Genomic DNA, 21,570 nt, shown 5'->3' with positions numbered 1-21,570 from the left:
GGAGAGTTGGCAATTATGGGATTTTTTTTACTCTGGCCAAGAAGCACAAAATATAGAGATAATTCATAATAATGAATGCAAATTGAAATTAGATTATTTGTACAACATTTAACAAAAATAGAGATAAGAAATCTCAATCATAATTTGAACAAAAGTGAAACAAGATATACTTTTCTCAGTATCAACATTCTGAATTACTTTTTGTAGAGTATTCAGCCTTAAGTGTTCTTTCTCAAATTCCTTCTTCCAATTTTCTCGCTTTTCATCTTCTTCTCGGATTTCATTCTCTAGGATTGCTCTCTGAGCGTTGAGTGCGGCTCTCTTCATCTCATTATGCTTCTCTTGTTCTTTTTCCCACTGCTGCAGTTTTTGTCTACAGCTTTCTTCCACCTCAATATAACAAAGGCTTATAACCTTGTCACTGTAATCTGCAATAAAACACAATGCACACTCAGGGTAAGACACTTCTGAAAATAGTTATTTGTAGCAACATTAGAAAGCTATCTGAAGGACTGCTAAATACCACATCCTACTGGAAACCCATCAGATATGTAGTACACAGATGCAAAATCAAAAAGTGCATTACAAACATGTAAGATTTTCTGATAAAAGTACCAATCTAAATGGCTCAACATGGCGGTAGAAACATAGACATGCTGACCCTAGGTGTTCTAAGTAGATCTTAAAAGTGGTCTTCCATCTGTACAAGACTAATTTATTGTATTATATATGCTCTCCTGTAAATTTTATAAAGTACATTGTTTTTTTTATTCCTGTAATCTAAAGTCATATAATTATATCATCAGGCAGAGTTGTGTTCTTACCCTGGACTATAATACCGCTTTCATACTGCCGCCCCGGCAATATCCCGGGATTTTCAAGCCGGGTTTTTGCCGGGGCTCGGAGCGTCCCAGCTCAGAAACACCATTCATACTGCACCTCGGACCCGGGAATTTCCCGGGTTGACCCCATTCATACTGCACAAGTCTGTGCCCTGGCAATATGTGGGAGTCATCACCAGAGCAGTTTTCATTGGCTGAAAAATGGTGATGTCATTGAAAGGTGACTGTTTTTTTTTTCTTCCACGGGCTCCCACCGATGACATCATCCTCCAGAGACAGGCAGACAGCCAATCAGCTTGTTTTCTGTGCAACCCGGGTTGAAAAACCCGGGTTGCACCATTCATAGTGCAAGCAACCCGGATCCGACCCGGGAATTACCCCTCGATAAATCCTGGGTTGAAGACCCGGGTTTTTAGACTTGTACCATTCATATTGCACCAAGACCCGGGTCGTTTGAGCTCGCCCCGGCAAAAACCCGGGATTTTGGTGCAGTATGAATGGGGTATAACAGAGGTTTTATTCTGTATGAACTGGAAATAATTACCAGATAGCAACTATGTATCATATAACAGGGCAGTAAAATTAAACATATCTGCCTAATAATAAATAAATGCATAAAAAGTACAGAAGGAAGTTATAAAGAAAAAGCATAATGTTTAGTAAAAGTTATTTGATAGCAAGTAGAAGTCAATAAATTAAAAGTATTAAAAGTAAGCCAAAGGTAGACTATCCTTGTAATCATATAATAGGATTGGACAAAAAGATCATCATAGGAGAGAATTTAGCCATAACATACCTTACGGGTGGGCATATGACCAAGTGCTATTTGATATCTATATCAAGTATTGATATAGATATCAATTGTGTCATTGGAATTTTAACCTTTCTGAATGTTTCTACTTTTTTAACCAACTCACGGATGTTGGGTCTAGTTGTGCTTGACTCTAATAATCCTCTTGTGGGGCTTTGGGACAATTATTTGTCATGTGCATCACAATGTTTTTTTAAAGAGCATGATTTCAATATCATTTACCATCTCCCAGATTCATTTATTTGTAAATTTTATGTTTGAGTCAAGATATCACTGCAAATGTAATTTGTATGGGCTATGCAACATTCAAAACTCATTAACACTAAAAAGAAGCTATAAGCATATTAGAGCTGTTGTAATCATGGACAAACTGTCGTATAACTGTTTTCAATTGGGCTATTTCCGTTAAGAATTCAAGTGTGCTGAACAAAAGCTTGTCTTTACAAATGATCTGTTAGTTATCGCAACATACTCTAGCCTCAGTCTGAAGAATCAAGCACCTTTCTTGAAAGCTTGGCTTTAAAAATGATTCAGACCATATGAAATTTAATTAAAATGAAAGATATGAATTTATGTACATACTGTCCCTTTCTTTAAATATAGTAAAAGAATGATTGAGTTGGTACCTAATTTATCTGCAAGCACAGCTTCTTCTCCTACTTCGACATTTGTATTATCTATTTGATTACTATCACAACTGGACAGAGCTCTTCTGTCATCTTCCTCTATGGCCATCAATACCTGAGGAAGCAAATGGAAATGATCAGGAAAAAACAGAAATTTGTGCTACAAAAGGAAAATTAAGTTTTTCAGGCAAAGGGAACAGGAACTTGTATTTGAACCAAGGGATAGTCAAACAGGCAGGTGTAGTAAGAAAGACATCAGGGGGTAAATGTATGAATCTCCGGATTCTTCATCTCCGGCGTGTTCAGCCTCTTCAGCACTTAAATTTAAAGCGGCGCTGCATTGTAAAGGGAAACTTCCCTTTACAATGCAGCGCCGCTTTAAATTTAAGCGCTGAAGAGGCTGAACACGCCGGAGATGAAGAATCCGGAGATTCATACATTTAGCCCCAGGAGTTATTTACAAAAGTGCAAATCTGTGGTCTGGTAGCACAAATTCCATTTTGTGATGTCAAGAGCCTATTTTTGCATCAATGTGTCAGTTTAAATGGGGGAGCACATGGATTTTCAGGCCATAATGGTGCCATCACCGTGTGTACTAATGTTGCATCATCTGATAGGAGGAACTGGGCGCATTGGATTGTTGATAACGAGTTTACATATTTGAAAAATAAATTATATGTTCATAAACATGTAAGAAACATAATGGACTATTGAAAAACATGTTATTGAATACATTCATATAAAAGTACAACAAAAGAACATTTTGTATAACCTACCCGTTTCTTAAGTGCCTCCGGTTCTTCATTGTACTCGGAAGCCAGTTGAGCCAAATAATCTGAATCAATGCCTATTAGATGTTTAGGTTTGTCTAGGCAAAAGAAAGGAAACTATATTTATGAATCACAAATCAATGTGAATAAGAACACACAATGCATGTTAACATACCTCCCGATTTGAGGACTCTGTTCCACAATCCCCATCAGAAAAAACATTGTGTAAATTATCCAACAGTCACTACATTGGCTCCCCATATCCTACAGAATTAAATTTAAACTCCTCACCCTCACCTTTAAAGCTTTAGTCAATCTTCCCCTCCCTACATCTCCAATCTCATCTCTACCTATAGTCCTACCCGCCCCCTCCGCTCTGCCTGTGACCGCCGCCTCACTACTTCATTGATCACCTCCTCTCACTCTCGTCTTCAGGACTTTGCCCGGGCTGCTCCCCTGCTGTGGAACGATCTTCCACGTTCCATCAGGTTAGCATCTACTCTCAAAGGCTTCAAGCGTGCCCTTAAGACTCATTTCTTTATTCAAGTCTATCAGTCCTCCTAACTTTCTTGTCCTGGCTCTCTCCCTCAGTTAGTACCACCTTTTATGTGTCTCCCCCTTCCCTTTAGGATGTAAGCTCTCATAAGCAGGGCCCTCTTTCCTTGTGTGCTCCTTCTACTGTTCCTTCACCCTCTGTACCTCTTGGTCTGCTTCCCTATCCCTGTTTTCCCTGTCTTCTTAAGCTTTGGCCTTCTTCTCGCTGATTTCTACCATCCCTTTTACTACCTGTCCCAGATATAATCTGATTTGCTTTACCCTGTCACCTGTGCTTGTATACATTTTTGTATCATGTTGTGTCTTGGTTCCGTTTTCTGTATATGTAATGTACGCACTGCGGACCCTTTGTGGCGCCTTGTAAGTCAAAGATAATAATAGTAATAATACATTTGGGAGGTATTGTCTGTTCACTGCTGGTTTACTGGAAAGTACGAGGCAGGCTAGCACTTCAAAAGCAGTAGGCACGCCCCATTATGATATGAACATGTCATTTGTGTGGTTTAAAGATCTAAACACTATACAATAACAAGTAGTGTGTAAGCAGTGAAGGGTTAATGTCCTACTGGAGGTCATTTATGAATCACCCATTCCCAGAAAAAAGTAGCTTTGGACAAAAAATCTACTATGCAGTGAAAAGTAGCTTTAGACAATCCATGTACTCCAATTTGCTTATGTGCATCTAGATTTCCACCAAGGAGCATTGGTTTACACAACAAAAGTATACACATTAGGGAAAGAGGTGCGTGGGGTGAAGGTATTACTAGCACAGAGTATGCACACAGGTGTGCTTCATTTGGAAGATAAAAAGCAGGATTTCTTATTGACAAGTGAAATTACTGAATCAAGAAAGGGGTGGAGAGGATGCATTTTTTTGAGCTTTCCTTTGTTGAGGGGAGCACAGCTTTTATATTCCACAAAAGGAGTTAAATCTCAGAGTTGGCGGTCTGCTGGTTCTGTCCTATACTTTTAATGAGACCTGTAAACAGGTCTATTTCATGCTTTCCCACTCTCCCGGAATGTCTGGGATACTGGTGAATTCCATGTCTCTCTCCCGGGAGAGCAGGACATTCCTAGTGAAGTAGGCAGGATGGGAGCCTCCATGACACAATTTGTGGGAAATTGCATCATTTTAGCCCCATAAATCATTCACTGCATCGGAGGGGAGGGGCAAAATTGACGTGATTCGCCTCACCCCAGTCTCCCGGAGGGAAAGAATACAAAGTTGGTAAGTATGGTCTAATTTGCACTTTGAGCTATGTACCAAAAACTTCACACACACAAAATTACCACATATATTAAAGATAATCCCATATCTTAATTAACTTAAGCCATAAAGGAGGCTCAACAAAGTAATATTTTTGGATCTAATAAATGTAAAAGTTTATTTTTTTATTTAAGCAGTAATAGAATAGTGATAGTAGGTTGAACTTGATATGATGTTTACACTTTGCACAGTGAGACTCGGGAAATTTTTCTGCACACATTTCAGGATTGCGGAAGCGGCACTTAAGAGCGTAGGGTAGGTGTACATCTTGATGTACATTGGGCAGACCTTCCTTCAATGTTGCAAAATTAAGGTATTTTTCAGCACACACTGGGTGCATTTCATAAATGAGGGCCCATTTTTGTATAGCGGCAAAAGACGGGAAAATCAAATTTGAGTCCATACACTCATACACAACACCAGTGTAAGATAAAGTGATCTAATAGAAGATAAAGAAGTAAAATAAAGCACAAAAAATACAAAGGAAAAACATTAAAACAGACAGAGACAAGGAACAGGTCTAAGAATATGAGCAATGGCAATCTAAGATCAAAATAGCGAGCAGTGGTACAGTGGGAGCACTGTCTAGCATATAGGGATCCAGGGCAAAGAAAAACTAGGCAAATTTATATCAGGCCAAGCCATCATAGACGCAGGGGAAAAGATAACAGACCTAGATAAAATTACAGGAACACACACACAGTATTTTAGACACGGATATCATGTAAGCCAGTATTCTCTGTTACACAACTATGTCATTACCCATCAAGATCTTTTGTCAAAACATAGGCAGCTTCTCTGGGGAGAATCAACGATAAACGCAGACCTCTGGTTTAGGAGCATATCAGGCCACAAGGTCAGGCAGGCTGCAACAACCAGGGCTGATGGATCCTCAGTCAACTTAGCAAACGAACACTTTGAGTGAAGCTGAAGAGGCACCCAAACCCTCTGGAGCAGGCCTTGCCAACCTGTTGAGAAACTACAAACCTCAGCTTACTTTGCCAATAGATAGCCAGTCTACAGCTGGCAAGGCATGCTGGGACTTGTAGTTTCACAACACCTGGATAACCACATGTTGGCCAGACCTGCTTTGGAGGCTGGAGAGAGCAGACAGTGGCACTGGCTGCGGTAAGCCTTAATTTTAAACTTCTTAGAGCTATGATGCAGTGTTGCAGGAATACTAGGGGATTTATTTCGCTGAGCTGTGGTTGGAACATTAGTAATATTATTCCCAGATGATGGTATAGTCAGCAAGCTTGTAGTCCCCAAGAACCCCAAAAAACTATCTGAACCACCTGGAAATACTTATTCACCTCTTATTCTCCAATGAAAAATAAGCAATGCAACAGCTTCAGTTTAAATCTGGGGAAATTTTGAGGAAAGTTTCTTAAACGAAGGCTTAACATTACAGTAAAAAATGAGTGAGGTTAGCCTTATTTAGTTCAGCATAGCGGGAAAGTTGATACATATTGTTTAATAATATTTGCAATACTGCGGAACAGGAGCCATTGGAGAAGTCTTGATAAGAGCATCAGCCACAGCATAACTGGGTCAAAACATTTTGGAATGTTTTGACATTGCATGGACATGTCTTGTATGTCAATCTTGACATACAACGCCTAATTGTTGTGCCTACATAAACTGAGTGCAAGTTTGATAGATGCTAGAATTAAGGTTATATACTGTATATATATGTATCTTATGATGCATGTAACTCATAACACAAATGTGTAAATGCAATTGTGTAAAAGAATCTATGCTCTTACACAAATGGAACATCTTTCTTTTCAAATCTAAATCAGGCCCATAGTATGATAAGCAAGTATATGTCCTGCAGACCATGAATAGGTAGAGTCCTGAGCCAATAGGAGTTCAATTAGTAGAGTCCTGAGATTATAACATTGAACCCTCTGTTGGAAACATGGGAGATAAGTGACCACTAACTGCCTTTTGTGGATTCCTTAGAGAAAGTGTTTATAGACACCCGATATTAAGTAAGAAAAGCACTGGATGCACAGGACAAATGGTGTTCAACTGGTGTACCTAGATAGTCCACCCCGCACGCTTTAAGGTCTTTGGAGACAGTTCTGCAAACTTGAAATGTACCTTTGGTTTGCAAAGAGGCCGAAAAAATCTGAAGAAGCGCACAGTGTAAAAATCACCTCATTGGCCAGCGTCTTACCATTTTAGAACCCCTTCATTTTATTAAATACATCTTTTTAAGTTGGTCTCCTAAAATACTGCTCAATTTAGCTTAATTTATGGCTTAAAATAATCATGAAAGTTATGGGACATCAAAGCAAGGACTGCCCTAAATATGTACCCTCATTTTCTAATTTTAATATTCTCGCTGCGTAAATGGAAACCTCATTTTATCACTGCTCCACAAAACTAGGTGTACCGGTGCACTAGTCCACTACCTTGCTCTGCCCAAGCCTTCTTATCGCGGGTGCAAACACGATCTTACTTTGCAAACCAATGCACTTTGGAGTGCATTGGTTTGCAAAGTAAGTCACTCTAGTACATTATTCACTCTAGCTAGTCACTCTAATACTAATGAAAGCAAGTGACGTTACTAAAGATCATTTTGCTTTGATGCACTGAAGTGGGCAGCAGCAGCTGCTTTCCAGTGCTGTACGCCTGAAAGTTCCCATATGCAGTTTGTACATTTTCACACAAAAAGATATTTAAAAAAGTAAACTATTGAAATTAAAATGAAGTGTTTTAGGCACCTGGAATACAATCACTTATCCAAACGTCTGTAGATTCCAAATCTTGCAAAATAAGTTTCTCAGCATTTTCACTCCTTCGCTTAACAATTTGCAAACATGAGAAAACAGATTCTGGAAGTTCATCTATTATCTGAAAGAAAAACGAAAAAAAATAAAAAAATTGTATAAATAAAAATAAATTGCCACACATATGGCATGTTAGCCATAAACAATTGTCCAGTCCACTGAAAACCTGATCAGATAGAATTTTGATTGAGCAGAACAGAACATCCTGTTTGCGAGGACTGCATCAGCTTGTGGATGTGGTCCTAGTATGACAGAATCATTCTGCATGTATTTGCCTTGCCCACTGAATGACTAGACCTGTCACATTAAAGGCCTTTACATGTGTGACTAAAGTGTCCTACAATGTCTGCATAGCAGCATTTATGGACATTTTAAAAGAAAATAATGAAAGAATGGTTTGCTATGTGATTATATTTTTAGATGTTTCTCTTTTTGAAGGCCTCTCATGCGTCTCTTATGGGTAAATTTCCAGCGGAAAAACATAACTGTGTGCCTACTTATACGTAAGATTGCTAAATACATTAATACATCGGATAATACCACTGTAAGAGGAGAGATGACATTTTTTTCCCTGGAGGTATGCACAAGTAGGTGAGCCATATTAAAACAGGATCTCCCAAAATATTTATTATAACCAGTGACCGTAAGAAGGAATAGAGAGTTGACTGCTTATGAAAGATCACCAACTATGGAACCCTGCAGACAGGTCATTAGACTTGATTGTTGATGGTCTAATATCTAAACTATGCTTCTGCTTGTCAAATCTTATGTAAAATGTTAATTTATTGGTCATGTATTCTGTTGTTATCTTAAGTGGACCGGGCATCAATCAGCAGGTATTTGTAAACTGCATATCAATATCTGTATTTATAACTTATCACTGTAGAGGATATGGCAGGACTGCACTCCCAGTGAGGTCCAGTAAATCGTAACATAACCCACAACACACACCATCTATATCCAATGACTTTCACTGTTCAGTGCCCTGACAGCAGAGCAGTTGCGCATGATAATACAGTACAAACAACCAAAATGAACTCATATGTTTGCATATACACATTTGCTGCACTTAAGCTCATACTTGCCAACTTTTCAAATTTGTTCGCCGGGAGATCCCGGAGGAGAGGTCATGTAACAGGGGGTATCAGGGCATTTCATAGCAGGGGGCAGAGCATAATGATGCAAAATTTCATCATTAACTTCCGCATCCATCACAGACTGGGAGGATACTTACACTTCTGGGAGGACCGTCTGAAATTCAGGAGCCTTACGAAGATTCTGGGAGAGTAGGCAAGTATGCTTAAGCTGCTTACATATGTAATAATCATGAATTTTAACAAATTATCTTTGCATTGAACTATATGTACACAAACAGAATGACCTGAAATACTGAGCAAGCACAGAGAGGAATTTGCTTGTTTATGATTGTTCAATATATTCACAAACATATCGATGAAAGAGCTTTTCTATTAGATGATATTATTTAATATCAACACACATAGCAACTGTAAATCTTATCAAATATGATCACAACGCATGAAAAAATCATTTTGTGTGCGGCAACTAAGGTATATGATCTTTCATCTGCTACTTATTTTGAAAACTTCTGGCTAAGGATTCCTACATTGTACATTTCAGGAGTGATTGGTACTGGACATTTGATATTACTATGTATTGCTATAGTGTTAGCACTTGTAAAGCGGTACTAACAGGGGCACGCTGTCCTTCACTGCACATGCTCCTATACTATACTTTTTCCCACTATTTATAGCGGCATTATAGAGCATTCAGTTTCAAATACAGTTTAAACCAGTGGTTGCAGTGGAAAATTAGAAGCAGTACTATGAAAACTGTAAAGGGAATGTAAGTGAATGGAATTTAATAGTTTTAGAATGAAGGTAGTAGCAGAAGTGGCGGTATGGCATACCACCATAAACACCCTCACACCCACGTCTCACCCGCTTTCCTATCTTGTGTCTTCAACTGCCTGGATGACCCAATGCATCCTCAAACTTAACGGACCGGATTCTTCAAGACACATATCGGACGATTTTTAGCGATTCGTGCACAAAATCAATCTGCGCATTGCCCAGAGCCGACAGATACGGCCGAGAAACAGAGACATACAGCTGTGCACGCAAGCAATGTCCATGTGAAAGCGAGTGTAAGAGACACTTACGACAGCATACGACTTTGTGGAGTGAAGTGGGCGGGGAAGGGACACATTGCCATTTTCTCTGCAAAATAGGGGTGTGCCACACTCGAGTGCACGCAACCACGGCTCTACGGTCGTGAAAGTAACTAGTCTTACTGCCGTATCACTTACACCAGCTTGGGGGATAGTCTAAGTCCCTATCAGTAATGAGAACAGTCTCATATGCATGCTGTAAGATGAGGCTAGAATCACGAGCAACTGTAAAATTTATTTTTATATTCTGTAGACATTAACAACATAACAATAAATGTATTTCATGGGGAATAAAATAAATTTGAAACAGTTTTAGAATTAATGCCTTTATTATTATTTTATTTTTCCCTTTGCACTCTATTTATAATTTTTAATCCACAAGCTTCAGTACATTTTTTTGGGGTTTTTTTTTGGTGTATACTTCAAGGCTTGCAAAATAGATATTTCTTTATTTTAAGATATCTTTAAACAGATATTTTTTGTCAAACAGATCTATAATGAGTCTAATGAAATGTTGACATCAGCCCCTATTACTGTAATGAACAAAGTAATTGTTTCCTTTACACCCACATTATAGGCTCACAGCCATTGTTCCATTATAATCATGTGGGATCCAGTCACAATATTGCCATAAATCATTACATTTTTACAGAAAAAGTTATAAAAAAAAGAAAGTGCCCCACAAACCAGCTGAAACAACTGTAGTGCTGTAGTGGACCAAACAGCATGGGTTGATCTCGATTTCACTATTACAGCACTAGGCTTTGCCTCCCGCAGCATAGGGTCCCCCTGCCATAATGGCAACTAACCCCATTCAGTATTCAGTACTGGAATGCATTCAGTAGGGAGATGTGGCCCTCTCTCCACCCCCTTACCCCCCCCCCTTCCCCTTCGTAGGGGTACCCAACCTTGTGTGAGGTAATAATAATAATACATAAGTTCAATTCCCAACCATGGCCTTATCTGTGTGGAGCTTGTATGTTCTCCATGTGTTTGCGTGGGTTTCCTCAGGGTGCTCCTAGTCTGTCTGTGTGGGTATTAAGGTCCATTGGGGCGAGTACTCTTTACAGCGCTGCGAAATTAGTGTCGCTAAATAAATGAATAAATGATGATGAAGATGAGGAGGATAAAACATGAAAGTATTTTGTCCCTAGTGCACTACAGGTCCCAGGGTGGCCTTAGGTAGCACTAGTACTACAAGCACAAGCATACTCAATGGCTGCAAGGCCATGATGGGACCTATAGTGCCCCAAAGAAACAAGTAAGTACAACACAGACACAAGTGTAAACATCATTTTTAATGCAATAAATTACACACACATTATTGGTCACCTACATGAAGGGTCTGTCATCTGTAATACATTGTGTGATTCAAATAAATTAAAACCCTGGTAGATGAAAATCAGCTGCCCTGCAAAGTAAGTATTATTTAAAATATATATTACTATACAATGCAAAATTAATAAATAAATAATTTGGCAGAATTGAGTTGCATTGTTTTGATTTGATTATATAATAAGTAACGTTGAGGTTACTTTGCAAGAGAGTTCTTAGGTAAATACAACAGCAATTCAACTCTACCAAACTATTCATTTAATAGTACCAATGCATTGCGTGCTCTTACGGGCGTGTCGCGCCTCCTGAATTAGCTTGCTTCTGAAATTGGAGGCAAGAGTGCGCCGCGTCACTTTTACATGACGTATGCGGGTTATGATCGAATTCATCTAGCTACGTATTCAGGCCCGGCACTCCCATTAGGCAACCTTAGGCAGTTGCCTAGGGCGCCGGGTCCTGCAGGGCGCCGCTGCCGCTGACTAGATTTGAAAATCTAGTCAGCGGAGAGAAGTGGGAGAGAGGTGCAGCGGCGGCGCGGTGCCGCCACTGTCATTTTTTTCAGATGCGCCCGGGCTGCACACCTGATCACTGACATCAGTGATCAGGTGACATGTGTTTACCCGGCGGCGCCTGCTGTGCCCCCTGTGATACATTATCACACTGCCTGTCACTGACAGACAGTGTGAGTAAAGTTTACCCAGCGCCCCCCTCCCTTCCCAGTATGGACCAGCTGCTCCACCCCTCTTCTTTGCTGTAAAGAAGCTGAGGAGCTGTGGGCAGCCATTAAGGAAGAGCCTCCTTGCATCTGACCATCCTTCATCATCAAAAACGGTAAGTATATTTAATTAAAAATTTTTTGGGGTATTATTAATTTTATTTTCTAAAAATATGGGGTACCCAAAGCCCAAGTGTGGAGTAAAAAAAAATGTTGGGGGTGGTATTTGATTTTTTTTTGCACTTTATGCCATATGTTTGATTTAAAAACTATGGTGCATAAAATAATTATTTTATTGCACCTCATGCTTTATATTTGACTTGCTTCAAGTCAATAATAGAGCATGACGTGATAATAAAATAATTATTTTATCCACCATAGTTTTTAAATCAAAGATAGAGCATGAAGTTGCCAATAATATTAATTTTTCTCCCACATAGCTTGAAAATTAAATATAGAGCATGAGGTGGAAAATAGTATTTTTTCAATGGTATAAAAATTACTATTTTCCACGTCATACTCTATATTTGATTTGCAAAATATGCGGTGGAAAAATTACTATTATTTTGCACATCATGCTCTTTCTTTGATTTAAACAATATGGTGGATAAAATAATTATTTTATTGGCACCTCATGCTGTATTATTGACTTGCAAGTCAAATATAGAGCATGACGTGCCAATAAAATCATGGTACTGCAGGGGGGGGGACAGAGGACATGGTGCTGCGGGGGGGGGGGGGGGGGGGGCAGAGGACATGGTGCTGCATGGGGGGGGGGACAGAGGACATGGCGCTGCAGGGGGGGGGGGGCAGAGGACATGGCGCTGCAGGGGGGGGGGGACAGAGGACATGGTGCTGCAGGGGAGGGACAGAGGACATGGTGCTGCAGGGGGGGGGGGCAGAGGACATGGTGCTGCAGGGGGGGGGGGGCAGAGGACATGGTGCTGCAGGGGGGGGGGACAGAGGACATGGTGCTGCAGGGGGGGGGGGCAGAGGACATGGTGCTGCAGGGGGGGGGGACAGAGGACATGGTGCTGCAGGGGGGGGGGGACAGAGGACATGGTGCTGCAGGGGGGGGACAGAAGACATGGTGCTGCGGTATTTTGAAATTTTGCCTAGGGCGCTGAGAACAATAGCACCGGCCCTGTACGTAACTTGAGTTCTCTTCTTTGATGAATTCGTAAGTGTGCAAATTATAAGTGCGTGCATACAATAGAGGACGCAAGCTGTGCTCAGAATGCGTACATTAATGAATTAGACCCAACATGTCCAAATCTAAGCTTATCGCCTTACCTTATGCTAATGTTACTACCTGTCCCCTCATCAGTGGTGCACGCAGGGGGTCCCCTCCGGGAACCAACGGTACTCCACAGCAGCCGCGGCGCTGTCAAAGAAGCGTCCGTGGCAGTGCTGTATTGTAGTATAATACAGCACTGCCGCGGATGCTTCTTGACAGCGCCGCGGCTGCTGTAGAATTCAGACTCGCTGAAATGGAGCATGCGCAGCAGCTCTCTCTCGCTCTATTTTTTTTTTCCCCGAGGGGGCGGAAACCCCCCCTTCTAAATCCTGCGTTTGTCTCTGCCTCATCTCCCTCACAGTGGACAACATCACTCTCTCCCCTCTTCCCAACACACTCTCTTTCTGTCATCCTTGACTCTGTCATCAGTTTCACCCTTCACACTCAGTCCCACTAGCAGTCATGGTGACTTTAACTTCACTAACCTCCTCCTCACTGGCCTCCTCCTCACAATTAATCCTAAATGTTGCAGCTAGACTACGTTTCCTATCCTGCCACTCATCTGCTGCCCCACTATGTAAATCCATTCACTGGCTTTCCATTGCTTCCAGAATTCAGTTTAACCTGCTCAGCCTGTCCTTCAAGGTCCTCACTAACGCTTCTCCTCCATACATTTCTGACCTTGTCATGAAGTACATCCCAGCACAACCACTCTGCTCCGCCTCTGGGCTTCAACTCTCTTATAACTTCATTCCACACCCATCTCCAAGACTTCTCCTGCATTGCTCCCCACCTATGGAAATCCTTGCCTTGTCCTACCAGTCTATAACTCAAAACTCACCTCTTCATGCTTGCATACCCCACCCCCTCATGTACACTTTCTCTGCCCACCACATCCACTGGTGCCCCATTTGTACCTACTGTTTCATATCACCCCCTCCCTCTAGAATGAAAGCTCTCATGGTTAGGGTCCTCTCCACTCTGCTTTATGTCTGACTCTCATAGGACAATGTTGTCATGTTTTAAGCGGAATCCTCTGCAGTCTGCCCACTCACAAGCATGGAATTCATAAATATACCTGTGCTAGCTGTAATTGCTAGCTTATAACTATCCATGTTTGTGTCACTTAATTGTATTCATATATCTATTATTTGTATTGTATTCATGTATGTCATCTCTGTAAGATGATTGTCCTGCTCTAAGAAATCTGTGGTGCCCTATACATAAATGTTGATGATGATTTTTCTGTACAGTATATTTTTCATGATTCACATTTTATTAACCATTACGATTTAATATTGGTGTATCCCAAAACAATCATCACATGGCAGGTTTGTGGCTCAAAACATTGAAAACCACAAATGTAGGTGAAAATGGATAACAGATTGTGCTCACAGTGCAATCAGTACTGCAAATAATGTTCATTGGACACTATGAGGAACGCAGCATAAGTACAAACAAGCTAAGTGGAAACACTTGGCAGTTATGGATACATTATGTCCTATTGCCTTATGTCCATGTCCACCATTCATTATAGGTCACAATAAACGGTATACAAAGTTTTGATTGAGCTGCAATAACCAAGCTGGCAATGCAGCTCAGAACAAATGTACCATAGGTGGATGAAGAGCACCCATGTATAAACCCTTTACAGGAATTTTAAACCCAGTAAAACATATATAATTATACTGTACATATGTATGTATAAATATAGGACTATGGTTGGCAGTACCTCCTTGGTGAAGTCAATTCATAACTACAGCACATACATGAGGACTAGTATTGTTTTTGCATCATTCATTAATAAAAATCTATCAATATATTTCAGTTTATCATAAACTCAATCAAGCAATATTTTCTCTATCCGTTACGAGACATTATTCTACAGTATTGAACTTTTATACCCCAAAGTGCATGCAGATCATTTTCAAATAAATACATATAGGAACACTTCGTACATTTGTACAACAATATTTCTTAAGTATAACTGGAAGACGTTTGAAATGTTATAATTAGTACACAATGTCAACAACATGAATTTGTGGAAAACGTAATAAACGCTATGAAAAAGTGACAGTGCACAGTAACAGCGCCGGGCAGTTACCAGTCACTCAGTTGCCTAGCAACGAGAGAAACAGTCAGCAGTCTCCGAGCCCTGCAGCCCGCGTCATCCACCTGTTCCCCGTATTCTAACCTCTTCTTCGCCGCTGTCCATTAGGTTGTCATAGTCATCGTCAGTTTCCTCCGCCAGCGACTCACTCCCCGCATTCTCTGACAAAGATAACTTGCTAAATTCAAGATCGACCTCCTCCTCCATGTTTACCAACAGCACGACTCCTGTCACGTGTTCACTCGGCAAAGAAGGGGGGAGGGGGTGTTAACGTGACGTCACTGGTAGAGTGAATTATTCTCAGAGAGCTCAATTACTGTAAAGCTGATTTGCGAAAGTGCAAAAGCGCTATGCAAATGCTGATTTATTACGTTAAGTCCTTACTTTTTCAAAAATGCCTCAGTTTTTACAATTTCTGTTGGTTTGGTTATTTATATATCCAAAACCATACATCCAAACAATTTTTGCAGATCCATCAACGTTGACAGGTGGATCTGTAAACCCAACATAGTGTAGACACTTTCTACTGTGAAGTCTGTCCAGGAGCAGGGTTGCCAACTCTGAAATAAAAAACAAGCCCAAACCAATCCTAAAAAGCCCCCCAAAAAAGCACAACTTACAGGGGACAGTTCTTTTCTATAACACTAATTTCTACACTGAATCTCCATTTAGAAAACCTTTATAAACACAAGAGGACACATTTATACACTGATATGGCAAATAATAAACGCAAATGTTGTAATTTAGGACACTGGTTTGTCTATACCACACAGCCCCATGATATAACAGTATAAAATAGGGCACTGAAAGCAGTCTTCTGACATGAGTGGCTTACTGAATGGGAGGGGAGGGTGTTATATAGCATTGTTACCTGCTATAAATGCAGCGATTGTGTCTGTCACCAGACTCTCCACTTATTTCAGTAGGTTGCTGTAGATCCATCTTCCTGTGATTTAATCCACGCCCTCCTCTGACTCTGCCCACCCACAAAAGTGCCACTTTATTGGAGGAATTCTCTGCACAACCCGCCCACCAAAAAAAAAAAACTGAATGCACCAATCACAAGATGGTAACAGAGAAAACCCCCCCCAAAAAACGATTATGCAGCCTGAGGACTTGGAGAACGTGTCCAAGCCCAAAAACAAGCTACCCGCGGCAGCCCAAAAATACCTGCAATTCCGGAAAATAAGAAGCCCAATTCCGCTTGTTATAAACGGAATTGGCAACTATGTCCAGGAGGTCCATAGCTAACTCCGCAGAGCTGGCATGAAATGTACCCTTCATGTTTGTCAGTTAAGCCACACCTCTTGAGCATGTTGAAAATAGAATGATAAAATTAAAAGATGGACCACCATACTTTAATGCCATCCTGCAACTGCATACTAACAACATTGTGATACGCTATATGGACAAAAGTATTCGAATGCTTGACCATTACACTAACAGGGACGGTAATGACATTATATTCAAATACATATATTTTAATATGGAGTTGGTCCCCCAACAAGATGTTGGAGTGTTTCTGTGGGAATCTGTGCACATTCATTCTGTAGAGCAATTATGTGGTCAGGCACTGATGTTGGATGAGAACGCCTGGCTCGCAATCTCTGTTCCAGGTTATCCCAAAGATGTTCGATAGGGTTGAGGTCAGGGCTCTGTGTGGGCCAGTCAAGTTCTTCCACACAGAACTCATCACACCATGTGTTTGTAGTCCTTGCTTTGTGCACTGTGGTACAGTCATGTTGGAATAGAAAAGGGCCTTCCCCAAACTGTTGCCAAAGTTGGAAGCATAGCATTGTCCAAAATGACTTGGTATGCTGAAGCACTAAGATTCCCCCTCACTGGAGATAAGGGGCCTAGCCCAAAGCCTGAAAAACAGCCCCATGCCATTATCCCTCCTCCACCAAACTTCACAGTTGGCATAATGTAGTCAGACAGGTAACATTTTCCCGGCATCCACCAAACCCAGACCCGTCCATCTGACTGCAAAACAGAGAAGTGTGATTTGTCACTCCACAGAACATGTTTCCACTGCCCCAAAGTCCATTGGTGGTGTGTTTTACACCACTCCATCCGGCGCTTGACATTGGCTGGGTGATGTGAGGCTTGCATGCAGCTGCTCAGCCGTGGAAACCCATTCCATTAAGCTCCAGTCGCAAGTTTTTGTGCTTACATTAATGTGCAAGTTCGGAACTCTTCAGCTATGGAATCAGCAGAGCGTTGGCGACTTTTACGGACCATGCACCTTAGCAGTCATTGACCCCGCTCTGATTTTACGTGATCTTCCGCTTCGTGGCTGAGTTGCTGTTGTTCATAACTGCTTCCACTTTCTAATAATAATTATTATTATTATTGTTTAGTTGTAAGGTGTCACAAGGTTTCCGCAGCGCCTTACACAGTACAAACCGTAGACATTACAGGGTAAAACAGTACAGAGCAAAAGCCGAGTAAACCAAGACTCCAGAAGTTCCAAACATAGCAATTACAGAGAAGATGGAGCAGAAGAAATTGTGTAAACATAGGAGGAAGAAGTGCCCTGCTCATAAGAGCTTACATCCTAAAGGGAGGGCAAACAGACAGCAGATACAGAGGGAGTCAGAAGAGGGGATCAAGTGCAGGAGGAGCGAGTAGGGGCCAGGAGGAGAAAGGTGAAGAGAATGAGCATGTAGAGAGGATTAGGTGGAAGGCTGGTAGGCTTTGAGGAAGAGGTTAGTTTTAAGTGCCCGTTTGAAGGAGCACAAGTTAGGGGACAGTCGGATGGAGCATGGGAGGTCATTCCAGTGGAGAGGGGCAGCTTGGGAGAAATCTTGGATTCGGGAGTGGGAAGAGGTGATCAAGGTGGAGGACAGGCGGTCATTGGCTGAGCGCAGGGAACGGGAGGGAGTGTGGATGGAGAGATAAGGTGCAGTAGTGTGGGAGAGGGTCTTGTAAATGATGGTCAGAAGCTTGAAAAGAATTCTGTAGGGAAGGGAAGCCAGTGTAAGGCCAGGCAGAGAGGGGAGGCAGAGGAAGAGTGGTGTGAAAGGAAGATAAGTCTCGCGGCCGCGTTGCGTATAGAACGAAGAGGAGCGGGGGAGGCCGGTGAGGAGAAGGTTACAGTAATCAAGTCGTGAAATAATGAGTGCATTGATGATGGTTTTTGTGGCATCCTGAGATAGGAAGGGCCGGATACGGGCAATATTACGTAGCTGGAAGTGACAGGATTGGGCAAGGGATTGAATATGGGGGGCAAAAGAGAGGGAGGAGTTAAAGCGGAGTTGGGTAATAAAAGAGATGTTGGTGTCGTTGACAGTGATAGAGAGGTCAAGGTGGGATGATGATCTCAATGGAGGGAAGACAATGAGTTCTGTCTTTGCAATGCTAATTTAATTTTGAGAAAGCGGGAGGACAACCCAAAGGAGATAGCGGAGAGGCAGTCAGATACGCGAGAGAGGAAGGGGGGGGATCCGGAGAAGAGATGTAGAGGTGAATGTCATCAGTGTAAAGGTGAAACTGAAGACCGAAGGAAGAGATGAGAGCACCCAGAGAGAAAGTATAGTGTGAAAAGAGGAGAGGGCCATGAGCAGAGCCCTGAGTGACTCCTACAGGGAGGGCGGATGGGGGGAGGATGAACCAGACGTGGAGATAGAGAAGGAGCGGTTAGCGAGGTAAGAGGCGAACCAAGCAAGGACAGAGCCAGAGAGGCCAAGTGAGAGAAGGTTCTGCAGTAGGAGGGGGTGGTCTACTGTCAAAGGCTGTGGAGATGTCAAGGAGGATGAGCAGGGAGAAGTGACCCCTGGATTTGGCCGAGAGGAGATCATTAGTGACTTTGGCCAGGGCGGTTTCAGTGCAGTGGAGGGGGTGAAAACCGGATTGGAGAGTGTCAAGGAGGGAGTTATCCGAAAGGTGTCTGGTGAGATGGTTGCAGACAACTCGCTCGAGTAATTTAGAGGCAAAGGGAGAAGTGAAATGGGGTGATAGTGAGTGAGGTGGGATCAAGTCTGGGTTTTTTAGAATAGGAGAGATAAGTGCGTGTTTTAAGGACAAAGGGATGATGCCAGTGAAAAGTGACAGATTGAAGAGGTCTGCTAGGAATGAGCAGGCAGTGGGGGAGAAGGAGCGAAGGAGGTGAGAGGGAATGGGATCCAGGTTGCGGGAGAGGAAAGAATGAGGGAGAGACAATACCAGGCAGAGTGGACAAGGTACTCTAAAACAAGTGGAGAGTGAGCACTAGTACTAGTGAGACCGGCTTGGGAATGTCCACAGGAGCTTGAGTTCAAGAATGTCCACAGCAGCTGGAGTTCAGGTCAGACCAGGGAGGAGTGCCGGTGAGGCCACAGGAGCTGGATTCCAGGAAAGAGTCCAAGCCACAGGAGTTGGAGTCCAGGAAAGATCCCGGTAATAGAGTTCACGTGAGACCAGGGTACCAGGTTGAGAGTCAGGTCCAGATAGTGGAGGACCAGAGGTATAGGAGGGTGGCAGGGAGAGTATGTGCAGGAGAGTAACAACATGAGAGGGCCTATAGGTGGTGGTCTAAAGGGGGCCAGTGAATAAAAATATGAAAGTAGATAGAGAATGAGGGCAGCTGGGACGTCTGGTTATGGAGGTCGGGAACGGGCAGAGATGTTCACAGAGGCATCGAGGGAGACAGACTGGAGGGCATCTGATGGAACAACAGGGGGAGAGAATCCAGAGGGCATTCGGGGGAGAGACCAGTCCAGGGAGTGGAGTAGAGTGGTGGAGGAGTGGTGGAAGGCAGGCCGAAGCCGCTGTCTGTAGTGCCTGAGACTTAGGCCAGCTGGGCAGGGAGAAGGCATGGGTGAGGCTAACAGATACTAGATACCATGATTATCTGAGAAGCACAGGATGCTGGATACTAGGATTTGCAGAGAAGCACCGGACACTGGATACCAGGACTAGCTGAGAAGCACAGTATACAGGACACCAGGATTTACTGAGCAACACAGGAGCCAAACGATCCAGCAGCAGCAGGCTGTCTGGACATAAAGATTAGGCACTATCTTGCCAAATCAGGGAGTTTATATAGGCTGGGAGAGAGGGAGGCAGGGAACGAGCTATCAAAGCTATGAAAGTGAAAGCTTTAAAAGTCAGGAGTCGATCCAAGATAGTGACTGCCATTGGAAATGGAGCGTCAGAGCTACCGAGGGGGAGTCTGACGGAGTAGGCCAGATTTGCACGCCGGACCCCAGTAAAAGAAATGTATGGTCCGACGCGTGACAGTATTTTATACAACAAAACCTATTTGTGATTTTTACTAACTGTTTGCCTAAATGATTTACCCACTTGTGGCACTAGTGTGCCAGGCTGGTATATTGCTACAGAGTATAACATATATCTGTCTCTAGAGTTCAAAAGTAAAGAAAGAGCGCCACACATAGTGTAAATCTTTTAAACATATATGTGAAAGTGTTATTAAGCTAATTAGAATCGTACCTAAATATAAAAAGTTAAGGCTTATCTATTGGTTAGATGTTGCAAATAGCATGATATTCTTAGACAGACCTTCAAAGGGTACATTCCAAATGAAACTGCAACTTAAAAGCAGGATCAAGAGCAGTGTTATATGCTCCATGGAGGGCCGTCAAGAGGGGGGGAGCGGGTACTAATCATCCGGGCCGGGCCCTCACTGACGACGTTTTTATTTAACTTTCTTTTTATCTGTTGCTCTTTTTTTCCTGGACCCGCGATCATGTGAATATACAAATACTCATTTACTGAGGAGCGATGCAACAGAGAAGATGGAAGAGAGAAGACGGAGGAGAAGAAAAGAGATGAAAGAAGCCAATACAAAGGTAAGTAAAAGAACGGAGGAAAGCAGAAAGGCACAGGGTGATGAAGAAGAGGGGGAGAAAGAAAGGCACATGGTTATGAAGAGGGGGGGCGGGGAGAGAAAGGCACAGGGTGATGAAGTGGGAGGAGCTGCATGGCAGAGTGTGAAGAGGGTCAAAAGCATCATGGCAGAGTGTGAAGAGGGGCAAAAGCAGCATGACACAGAGTGATGAAAGGGGTGGGGGAGCAGTATGGCAGAGTGTGAAGACGGTCAAAAGCAGCATTTCAGAGTGTGAAGGGGGGCATGGCACAGGGTGATGAAGGGGTGCCAGGAGAAGGGGGAAGTCAAAAGCAGCATGGCACAGTGTGATGAAGGGGGGGAAAGCAGCATGGAGGGCGCAGTGTGATCATAAGGGGGTACAGCGTGGTTGTGATGAAGGGGCACAGTGTGATCATAAGGAGGCACAGCGTGGTGATGATGAAGGGGCATAGTAATGTGTATGTGGTGGCACAGGGAGCTTTTGGCAATGTAGTGTGTGTGAGGTAG

The 21,570-nt window shown here is 42.5% G+C and overlaps 1 protein-coding gene across 4 annotated transcripts in view; it reads right to left on the bottom strand.

Annotated features, from left to right (window-relative positions):
- Window positions 1-15,483, bottom strand: part of LRRIQ1 (leucine rich repeats and IQ motif containing 1) — a 145,223-nt gene extending 129,740 nt beyond the window's left edge. For all 4 annotated transcript variants that reach the window (XR_012691364.1, XR_012691363.1, XM_075209368.1 and 1 more), the window contains exons 1-5: window positions 15,339-15,483; window positions 7,604-7,733; window positions 3,056-3,147; window positions 2,280-2,394; window positions 199-428 (exon numbers count right to left, since the gene is read on the bottom strand). Coding sequence is in view for 2 of the 4 variants with exons in the window: in XM_075209368.1 (XP_075065469.1) it covers window positions 199-428; window positions 2,280-2,394; window positions 3,056-3,147; window positions 7,604-7,733; window positions 15,339-15,461 (690 nt within the window). In the remaining 2 variants the exon portion in view is untranslated. The remainder of the gene's footprint in view (window positions 1-198; window positions 429-2,279; window positions 2,395-3,055; window positions 3,148-7,603; window positions 7,734-15,338) is intronic.
- Window positions 15,484-21,570: the final 6,087 nt, after the last annotated feature.

Source organism: Mixophyes fleayi, chromosome 4 (genome assembly GCF_038048845.1).
Source record: "Mixophyes fleayi isolate aMixFle1 chromosome 4, aMixFle1.hap1, whole genome shotgun sequence".
NCBI classification, from domain to species: domain Eukaryota; kingdom Metazoa; phylum Chordata; class Amphibia; order Anura; family Limnodynastidae; genus Mixophyes; species Mixophyes fleayi.
This window is presented reverse-complemented; position numbering and strand designations above follow the sequence as displayed.